The sequence below is a fragment of the Tiliqua scincoides genome, chromosome 9, assembly GCF_035046505.1.
Source record: "Tiliqua scincoides isolate rTilSci1 chromosome 9, rTilSci1.hap2, whole genome shotgun sequence".
Lineage (NCBI taxonomy): Eukaryota > Metazoa > Chordata > Lepidosauria > Squamata > Scincidae > Tiliqua > Tiliqua scincoides.
In genome coordinates this window covers 8,054,956-8,065,895 of record NC_089829.1, presented here as the reverse complement: position 1 = coordinate 8,065,895, position 10,940 = coordinate 8,054,956, and the positions used below count along the sequence as shown (strand labels likewise).

The window sequence follows — 10,940 nt, the reverse complement described above, 5'->3', positions numbered from 1 at the left end:
TTTGACAAAATGTGTGGACCAAACAGAACGTGTCTCCTCAACTATCCATTCCTTGCAGAAAACAACCACCTGAGAGTCTCCAATTGCACTTGTAGCTCACAATGACAACTGGATCATAAAATGGTCAAGTCGGAAGAGAGCTTGGAGGTCATCTAGTCCTCTTCTTGTCCCCTTGCTCAGTACAGGTGAGTAGTGCATATCTGACAGGTAGATATCCAGCCTCTGCTTGAAAATCACCAACGAGGGAGAGCCCACAACTGCAAAGGCAGATTGTTCCAGTGCCAGCTCTTAAAATGAGGCAATCCTTTCTTGTGTCTAGCTTGAATCTACTTCTGTGTAGTTTCAAGCCAACTGCTTTTAGTGCTGTCCTAGGAACCACCAAGAGTAAGTCCTCTACTGTTTCGGAGTGATGGCCCTTCAGATACTTGAAGACAGCAATCAGATCCATTGATTTCTCCAGGCTAAACATACCAAACTCTTAATTGTTGCTCATAGGACCTCACCATCATTGTGGCTCTCCTCTGAACCAGCTGATTAGTGTCAGATTCTGTGCAAGACAGTGCATGACCTCTCTGTCGTTGAGGAGCAAAGTGAACAGCAGTTTAAATGCAGGACCAAGATACAAATCTCTCTCTCTCTCTCTCTCTCTCTTTACAACTCCATATTTTCAAGAGTATCATTGAGTCATTTGCATTGTGGCGTTCTTCCATACTGCCACCTAGTGTAATAAGAACATAAGAACAGCCCCACTGGATCAGTCCATAGGCCCATCTAGTCCAGCTTCCTGTATCTCACAGCGGCCCACCAAATGCCCCAGGGAGCACACCAGATAACAAGAGACCTCATCCTGGTGCCCTCCCTTGCATCTGGCATTCTGACATAACCCATTTCTAAAATCAGCAGGTTGCACATACACATCATGGCTCATAACCCGTAATGGATTTTTCCTCCAGAAATTTGTCCAATCCTCTTTTAAAGGCATCCAGGCCAGATGCCATCACCACATCCTGCGGCAAGGAGTTCCACAGATGACCACACGCTGAGTAAAGAAATATTTTCTTTTGTCTGTCCTAACCCACCCAACACTCAATTTTAGTGGACTGGTTCTGGACACAATACTCCAGGTGTGGCCTTTGGGGTGCTGATTCCAAAAATGGCATCCGTTTTGCCCTATCATGTCTGGTTTTGGAGATATAGTATAGCCTCATTAATGAATGGAAGCTGCTTGAACCATTCACTCATGAGGCTATGCCGTGTCTCCAAAACTAGACGTGATAGGGCAAAACAGATGCCATTTTTGGAATCAGCACCCCAAATATACCCAGGAATTGGTGTAACATTTAAGGAAGCAAAATGTGTGTTGGCCTGTGTCATAATTTTAAAGACAAGTAAAAATGCTTCCCCCTTTCACTGCCCTGTTCAGGGTTGGTAGGGGGGGAGACTGCAGCAATTTTAGGGGGACAGAAGGGGAGCCTTACTGGTGGTCCACCTCTCTCAGTTCTTAGACACAATTTCTCCCACACAATTTCCCCCTCAGAACAATGCCATGTCAATGTCAGTGTTGAAATAAGATGAACTGGAGGATATTTTGCCCCTGCTAGAACTGCACCTCCTCCCCTTCAATCAAAAAATTATTCACAGAGCACTCCAGGCTCCTCCCTAGCTCAGTGCTTCCCAAACTGTGGGTCAGGACCCACTGGTGTGTCGCGACCTGATTTTTGGTGGGTCGCCAAAGGATGATGGAAAGACCAGATAATTGCCTCAAGGCCTGAGGCTATTGAAAAATTAGACACTGTCAGTAGCTGCTAATTACCTTGCAAAGAGCTCAGCTTCTGCAGTCTGCAAGACAGTTGCTAACTGCCCTGAAAAGAGCTCAGCTCCTGCAGTTTGCAAGCATGTGTAAATATAGGGTAGTAAGTGTTTGTGGGTCTTTTTTCTGGTTATCATTACTTATAAATAGATAAAATATTTCTTTCTAGAACTCCTTTTTTAAAAATCTGGTAAACTTAAGAGGGTCCCAAGAGAGTGTCACTTTAAAAAGCGGATCCTGGTGCTAAAAGGTTTGGGAACCACTGCCCTAGTTAAATCAAGCTTCTGCTCTTCTCAGTGAATTTTCGGCATATCCTTTGGCAGGGAGTGGAGGGGCAGATGTAGGTTTGAATCGCCAATGGAGTTCTTAGCATTTTCACCAGAACTCCAGTTCCCAGGAGTCTTTGGGAGAACCTGCAACAGTTGGACAAATCAGTACTATGGCTGTGTCCTTGGGCAGTCAGTCCTACATGGCATCAGCCCATTCAACATGCCAGAAAGCATGCTTGGGGAGAGAGAGTTTTCTCCTTGTGAGTTGGTGGCAAGAAATTGGCCTCAGGGGGACTATACAGTCCATGACCGCCAGAGATGTTTCCATCAGTTCCGTGTACTGGCTGGAGACAGGTCTCCTCCTCACCTTTGCCAACAAGCAGGGTCCCACCACTCTGCCAAACATCTCCGCACAAGTTACCGTGAATACCCTCCAGGTACGCCTGAAAAAGAAACAGGCTCAAGTCAACATGGAGGTGCTGATGGGACCTTTTCAGGTAGGGCCGAGCATCCTCTGATCCTAACAGAGGTCAACTCTAAATGTAGGCCATACGTCCAGGGTAAGGACATATCTCCATGATGGGTCATCTCTTTCCATGCAGAATATACCCTGTTCAATGCCTGGCAGAAATGACTGAGGGGGTAGCAGGCATCATTGTTCATCTGACATTCTGTTCTGTTGACTCTCAGCATGTGTTTGCTCTCAGCCAGATCCCAGGGTGCAGGATGAAAAGGAGGCCACAGCCCAGTGACAGAGAATAGGAGCCATGGCAGAGGATAGCCAGGCCAGACTCCAGCACATGCTCATCAGAGATGGACTCACCTCTGGCATTGCACCACCACTTATCCAACACCCCATCTGTACACACGACATAACACAAGGGTATCTGGAGGACACTTCCACTGGCTGGTGGGGAGGGGCAGGGAGGGGAGGGGAGGAGGAGGAGGAGCTGCTGCCTAAATCTCTTGGTCAAGAGACTCATATTGAAGCTCTGTGTCCCACCCTCCTCCTCAGCCATCCCTCCAGGATGACTGATTGCATCTCCTGCTTGATCTCCTGCTTGCATGCAGAAGGTCCAAGGTCCAGCCCTCAGCTAAAGGACTGGGAAAGACCTCCAAGACTTCTGGCCTAAAGGAATCAATGGACTGACTCAGCAGCCAGTTTCCAACATTTATCAAGAGCATCTGCAGCTCTGGTGTGGAGTTCAGGCTTGCAAGTTCAAAACCAAACAGCATCTCCGGGGGACACCAGGAAAGACCCCTGTCTGAAACTCTGCAGAAATGCTGCCGATCTGAGTAGTAGACGATAAAGAGCAAGGAGGGTCATTGGTCTGACTTGGGGTTAGGTAGCTTCACACAGAACCCCTGAGGCCTTTATGGGTGACCATCAGTTTCTCTGCAAGCAACCAGTTCAACTGAGTAGAATTTGACTTCTATTATCTGACCTTGTGCACAGCTTCCGTGAAAGGCTTCTCGAGAATAGCAGGGATTATATTTCCGATGTGGTACCTAAATAAAAGATAGCAGGTGATTCCTTTTTTTCATTCACTTTATTTTAAAACCTTTTTACTCTCCTTTCTCACCCTTTTACAGGAGCTCAAAGGTGGCTTATTATTATTATAATCTTGCATATCACAGCTCCCCGTTCTTTAGCTGAACTTGGCCTTAATTACTAGTCAGGTCTGATCCAGGGGCCTAGGACGTCGTAATATATTTGCAAATGATGTGCGCTGAACCAAGCAGGGTAGTTTTTTGAATTTGACCGATAGTAATTTTGCCAATCGTCAGATGCTTTAAATGTGATTCAAGCATTTAGAAAAGAAGTTCTAAAAATAACACCGTTCCACTGTTGTAAATGGCCAGATAGTGGCATGTTCAGTGCATCACCAGTGGCCGTTTTGGGTCTGCCACCACAAATGGCAACAGTGATGGAGGCCCACTGCCTCCACCAGCTAGGAGCAAAGATATGACAACGGCAGGATTGGGGAGGGGGAGGAACAGGGGAGTTTCTGGGTGAAAAATGGGGAGGTCAGTGGGAGATGGAATGGGGTGGATCTCAGTGGCACTAGAGTGTCAGATCCTAACCCCATTCCCTCTTCCCTTCCTTTGCCCTCACTGGCCTTGGGGTTACATCAGAATAGAAACTGGAGCAGATACAAGGAGACCTACTGGGGTAGTGAAAGCTTGCCTTGCGACAAGGGAACAAAAGTTCACACAGAGGCCTCCAGACCACTCCCTCCCAGAAGGATAAAGCGTACTCTACATTGGCGCAGTTGCATTGGGGGGAGGGGAGAGATGTAGTTAAGATTGGGCTGTTAGACCACAATCTTATCCCTGCTAACTTTGGAGTATATCCCACTTGACCAATTGTGATCCTGGCCCCAGGCCCATGACTGCAAAATGCCTCCCCCACCCTGGCAAAAAAAAAAAATCACTTCTGGTTTTCAACAAAAAAAACCTCCTCCTCCAAAAGGCCTAAAAAGGTCACATATGGTCAAAAACTGGAAGTGACCTTTTTAGATCGTCCAGAGTCCTCAGTCCCTTTAAAGAGTGCTTAATTTTTTTTAACAGGCAGCAGGGGGTGTCACGGCAGTGCCCCCTGCTACGTAGTATCCTGAAGCATTTACCCCCTGACCCTCCCCCAGGTATGCCACTGCACTGCATTGGACACAGTAGAGCTTATTTTTAGGTCTACCTGCATAGGACTTTGTTGTAAAGCTGTGCACAACATGCCACAACATGCCCCATTGAACTCAAATGGGACTCCTGCTGGAGCATCACACGTTAAATGCCACAAACCTTTTGAAACCCAGTTCATTGTAGCAGTTTTTATCCTCATCCACGAAGAGTTCTAAAAGAAAATAAGGAGTAAGGTCAACCAAAACAAAGGCACCACTTGGCAAAGCAGCCTAAGACTTCCTGGCCCCTGAGACAGGGCAGCAAATGCCTCCTTCTCACTATTCATCTCCATGGTTGCTCCTCTTCCTCTTCTGGCTTCAGAAAGCGTCAAACAGAAAGAGGGGAAGGGACCAAAAGAGGATCTCAAGTGACCAGAACTCAAGGCCTTATAGGTAACGCCCAGCCCTTGCTAAAGTGTGCCTAGAGCAGTGGTTCCCAAACTGGGGGTTGGGACCGTAAATTTTGGTGGGTTGCGAAACTGACAAGCTGAAACTTTTTGGTGGATGTGGTTCTATTTGGCCCACTATATGAAATGAGTTTGACACTTCTGAATTATTTGAATGCTCAAAATGTTCCCCACTGGTGTCTATACACCAGTGACATCATTGACTAAGGCAGTGGATTTCAAACTATCAGGGAGAGTTTGAACTGCAGAAAGTCTTGGTTGGGGGTGGGGGGAGGCAGTGATGTGATCCCCAGGATCATGTTGCTCAGGGAGCTGCAGGGACTGGGATGCACTCACCAGTCCTTGCAGCAGCTGTCCAGAGGTGTCAGCGTCTGCAGGGCTCCCCAGCTTGTCAGAAGTGGAAGTCACTCCACTTTCACTTTTAGAAGCCTGGGGAGCTCTGCAGACGCTCGCACAGGGCTCCCCGCATCTCAGGACAGCTGCTGCAAGAACTGGTGAGTGCGTCCCAGTCCCTGCAGCCCCCTGAGCGACGCAATCCTGGGGATCGCATTACTGCCTCCACCCTGCCTCCTCACTGCCCCCGCCCCTTAAGGGGGCAGAGGCCAGGGCCTTGAGGCTGGGATGCCGTGACGCCCCAGTTTGAAAACCACTGGACTAAGGGATTTGCCGACATCCACCAACGTGTCTGCTGGGGTGGTCCGCACATCTCTTTGGTGGCTTCCCTTCGATGTTAAAGTGTTTCAGGTCTTCTACAATGAAGTAGGTATGAATTAGAGTTCGTTAAAACGTATGTACATTTTTGGGAGATACCCTGTGTATATATCGACACATATGTACAGTTTGGTTCTTCTTTGTTGAGTTTAGGAACTCTTGCTCTAATGATCTCTTGCTCATCGACATGGAGATTTGTCGTTGTTCTATTCGTATTAATGCTTACACACGTTTGCAAACATCGGACCGGGTCATTATTTTGACTGGCCCAATGCCATCCTTCTTTCAGCCTACCTCCCGCAAAGTAATCCCCTTTCAGAAACTCTTCCAGGCCTTCACGTTCTGGCACGATGCCGATCAAGCGGACCTTGTTCTTCTCCAGCGTCCCTTTCAACTTGCTGTTCTCCTTTGCGATCCAGCGGCACAAGAGGCAGCCCATGCGACGGAGGAACAGCAGCACACACGCCTGGTCCTTCCATAAACTACGCAGCTCCACCTCCTACCAACCGGATGAGATCAGAGTTTGTCACACTGAGGAAGGTGCCGTCTTGCAGGACAGGAGAAGGTGCCCCCCCAGCAGCCCCGGTGGCATTACTAAAGTTCCCATCACCCAGTACAGGAGGCCAGTGTGTCACCCCTTTGATGGACCTCCTTCCATGCAGTGGGCGGAGCAAAACCCCGAGCGGTGGGTGTGGTGACGTACCATTGTGCCGCTCCTCCTGTTTTTTCTGGCTATAACTTTTGACAGAATAGAGATATTTCAACGTGGTTTGTTTCACTGTGTTCTGCATGAAATTGCACATCAGTTAATATTAACATGATAGTATTATGTTCATGTATTTCCCCTGTATTTCCCCTGGGGGCTGGGGATAAGAATAGGCCCTCAGTCTGGCTGTACCTGTCGTAAGAGGTGACTAAACAGCCACCTGGTAGATGGGACTTGATAGCCTGGGAAGGCAGCTCATCTGAGAGAAGGAAAACTCTGATCCCAAACCTCCACTGCCTTGTGGCTACATCCAGTTATGGAAGAGGCTTCAGGAGTCAACCTCGAGGCCAAATCCGGAGCCGGAGTCCCTGAGGCAGTTCATGGCTGAACACAGTCACGTTCTGGCAACTCCTGTGACGCCGCTGGAACCAACCATACTGGCTTCTGCCTTTCCATTGGACCATTTCAGCGACATGGAGAGGAAGGATTTGCTGCATGGGAAAAGCCTATCCTCCATATCTACTCTACCCAGGCTTCGCGCACTGGAGAGGACACTCTGTTCCAGAACCACCATTCAGAACGTGACACCATAGCCTTCTGAGACTGAAGGATGCCAACAAGATAGTATTATTTGAAAACAAGATTTTAAAAATTTTGTTCAGTGGTGGTGTCACCTCCCCGTACGCATCACCCGGTGCAGCCCGCACTCCCTGCAGCAATGCCACTGCACCCATCTCTAGATATCTGCTCACACTTGCCACTCCTTCTCCTTCCAGTCTGTTAACTTAAAGGGGGAGTGGAATGAAAGAGGAAGTGTGGAGGAGAGTGTGGGCTACCGCAGAAACACTCTAGCCCACTACTCTCCTCTCCTCCTCTTTGTTTTGAAGACCAAGAAGAGTAATGGAGAAAGCGGCCACTGCGCTGCTTTTTTTAAAAGCATCTGTATTTAAATATGGGATATTTTCTGGTATCGGAAGACATGAAATCTGGGAACAGGGTGTGCGGACTTGCAGAAGACAATGGAATGAAAGTGCAAGGAACCAGCCAAGTTCAGACAGAACCGAAAGAGAAGGACGCATCCATCCTGCATGGAGAGATGCTAATCAGAGGTTGGCACTGCCAACTTTCTTTCCTGGCAGAGCTGCTATGCTTTTGGCAACAGCATGGTAATTGCGTGACTCAGGAGGCTGGGCCGGGATTGACTTATATCAGCTGCCAGGGTATCTCCAAGGTTTTCGCCAGGGGGCATTCTCAGCCTGACCAGGAGATGCTACTAGACCTGAGACTTTCCCATGCGCAAATTAAAACCACAACGAAGCTCAATTTTTACCATAAAAAGCGTTAAATAAAAACAGTTAAAAAAAAAACTGCCTCTCTTTACAATTGTGGTTTAAAAACGGCTTTTCTTACAGTTGTAGAGAGGCGGTCAGCAATTAGAAATACAAAGGACCCCCTGCCTTTGCCTGGCTCAGCTGAAGAATGGAATGATCTCTTGCATGACTGTGGCTGCGATCCTCACCTCACTTTCCTGGGAGTAAGTCCCATTGAACACAATAAGACTTACTTCTGAGTAGACCTGCTTTGGATTGTGCCCATTCTCTCTACAATAGTGAAAGCAGTTTAAAAAAAAAACAAAAAACTAAACGGATGCATTTTTCCCCCTTCTCCAGGGATCAGCACATTCCTTCTCATTTGCAGTGGCCATTCATAATGAGTCAAATCCATGTCTAAAAAAATCTGTGCATAACAAGCTTGGACCTGTGTATAGATCAATGTGTAATTTCATTCAGAACGCAATGAAACAAACCACGTTGAAATATCTCCATTCTATCAAAAGTTATAGCCGAAAAACCAGCAGGGGCGGGGCAGTGCCCCACCCACCGTATGGGAGGAGGCCCACCATGGAGGTGTCACGCTGGCCTCCCACGTCGAGTGACGTGAACCCTACTGACGCCATTGTTGTTGATGATGGTGATTCACAGCCCAAGCGCTTATGCCAGACCAGCTACGTTCTGCAGTTTGGGATCCAACCAAGATCCTGGGAATCCCAGAGATATTGCCATAGGATATTTGCTGTTCCGACCAACGCTGTTTTCTGGAGCAGAGCTGGTGTCGTTTGCTGAAGGCCGAGAACGCGGAGGTATTTGTTGTTGTTATTGTGGTTGTTTTTATTAGGTGCTAGTTTTAAATCACAGGACAGTACTGAAACTGTGCAATGAAAGAAATCCCTGTCTGACTTCACAAGCACTGGACATGAAATGGAACTGCCACATTTCAAAGCAGTGCCCCTCAACTCAGTGCCTAGGAGAGGGGGGTAAAGGGGGTAATTTGTACCCAGGCCCAGGGTAAGAAGGGGGGCCCAGAAGCCAAAGGAGGGGGCCCAGAAATTTCCTGAGATCTGACACTTTCCTATCTACTCAGACTTGTTGCCCATACAGGATGCTGGGGACATTACCATGACTAGGGGTGCTGGGGACACTACTGATGCCACAAGGGTGGGTAGACCTGGGCTCCAAAGACTTTTTCAACTGTCTCTACCATCCCCTCACCCTGCTTTGCCCCCCCTATTCTGCTCACCCATCACCACCCTCCCCTGCTCTTTCACTCACACACACACACCCCCATTGCAAAGGGGCCCAACAGAAATTTTGTACCCCCTGATAAAATTCATCTCGGAGGCTTTGCCTCAACCCCAGGGAAGGTTATCCAGGCAGGGCTGTGACCTTCCTGCCCTGCTTGTGGGTGTCCAGCGCCATCCACAGCCCGCTGAACGAGATCTGTCTTTGCTCTGATATCACATGTGGGATTCGCAGAGCTGCCTAGTCTCAGTTAGGTCGAGCACACAACCCACACAAGTGTGGGTTGAAGGTGATTACAGCAGTCGTATAAATGACTGTTGCTTCCCATTTCAGTTCCCAGGAGCTCATTTTCAGGTTGTGCTTCACTTCTAAGAAAGACTGCACCCTATCTTCCCCCCCCCCACCCTGTCCCAGTCTGGGTTACTTCTAAATACAACTTGTATTTTTTTTTTAATTCCAGCAAGGATAAGCCCTGCCAAATGCATCAGGCTTTGAGTAAACAAATTATGATCACGTGGAACTCCTTGCCGCAGGATGTGGTGATGGCACCTGGCCTGGATGCCTTTAAAAGGGAATTGGACAAGTTTCTGGAGGAAAAATCCATTACGGGTTACAAGCCATGATGTGTATGCGCAACCTCCTGATTTTAGAAATGGGCTGTGTCAGAATGCCAGATGCAAGGGAGGGCACCAGGATGAGTTCTCTTGTTATCTGGTGTGCTCCCTGGGGCACTTGGTGGGCCGCTGTGAGATACAGGCAGCTGGACTAGATGGGCCTATGGCCTGATCCAGTGGGGCTGTTCTTATGTTCTTATGTTGCAATCTGGTATTTATTTATTACACAGGAAGCTGCCTTCTGCCAAATTATTAATCAATCCAAAGTTAAAAGTGGACAGACAATTGCCTCTCGGGGATGCTCACTGAGAGCCAAGCCTAGCACATTAGAAAGAATTAAGAGTGCTTTGGTTTCCATTCTTAAAGTTTATGACCCACTTTGCCACCGACAGACACCCAAAATTTTGTACCAGTTATGCAATTGAAATCATTCAAGATACAGCAAATTGAATGGACCTCGATTTAACCGATTTTGGAAATAACAGATGTTGCCTGCTTCAGGTCATATATGTTTTGTTCAGGCATGTGTGCATTGTCATAAACATATTTGGATTTAACGGACCTTCAGCATTGGTGAGTGCTCCGTCCCCCATTGATCTGTAAAATTAAGAGTTCACAGGATCTTTATATTCCAGCAACTCTCATACATAGAAAATCACACATACAGACACGCACACAGACACACAGAGAGAATCTCACCTCTCCGGTGACGGCCTGTTTCAGTTTATTTCTTCCCACTTTGTTTAAATCGATGCCCGAGGCCATTGCTGTCACCTTCCCACTACTGTCCATCTCTTCTCTTATCCTCTGCCAATGGTCTTCTGGAACTTTGTATCAGCTGTTAAGAAAGCCACCAGGACATGTCCTTCTTATGTACACAGGACATGTCCTTCTTATGGGCCACAGAGCCAATCACCAACTAGAGCAGGAGAAAGAGGCTCCTCCCAGGAAGAAAGTAAATAGGAGGTATGGATGATTGCACAATGTGCTGTTTTGGCCTGTATGGGTGGAGCAGGGCTGGCCCATCCATGAGGCCAACTGAAGAACAACAAGGTAAAGACAGAGTAGGAGAAGAAATTGGGAATAGTAGCATGATGGAATGTGATAGACGGTTTGGCACAATGAGAGGATGTGGGGATAAAGGAGCTAATAAGCAGCCCATCTTG

At 47.8% G+C, this 10,940-nt stretch overlaps 1 protein-coding gene across 1 annotated transcript in view; it reads right to left on the bottom strand.

The window, feature by feature from the left end:
* PRXL2B (peroxiredoxin like 2B) overlaps positions 1-10,872 on the bottom strand; it is a 13,366-nt gene extending 2,494 nt beyond the window's left edge. Inside the window, exons 1-5 of the mRNA XM_066637406.1 lie at positions 10,474-10,872; positions 6,170-6,374; positions 4,879-4,930; positions 3,525-3,588; positions 2,447-2,522 (exon numbers count right to left, since the gene is read on the bottom strand). Coding sequence (XP_066493503.1) covers positions 2,447-2,522; positions 3,525-3,588; positions 4,879-4,930; positions 6,170-6,374; positions 10,474-10,566 — 490 coding nt within the window. The 5' untranslated portion in view covers positions 10,567-10,872. The remainder of the gene's footprint in view (positions 1-2,446; positions 2,523-3,524; positions 3,589-4,878; positions 4,931-6,169; positions 6,375-10,473) is intronic.
* Positions 10,873-10,940: the final 68 nt, after the last annotated feature.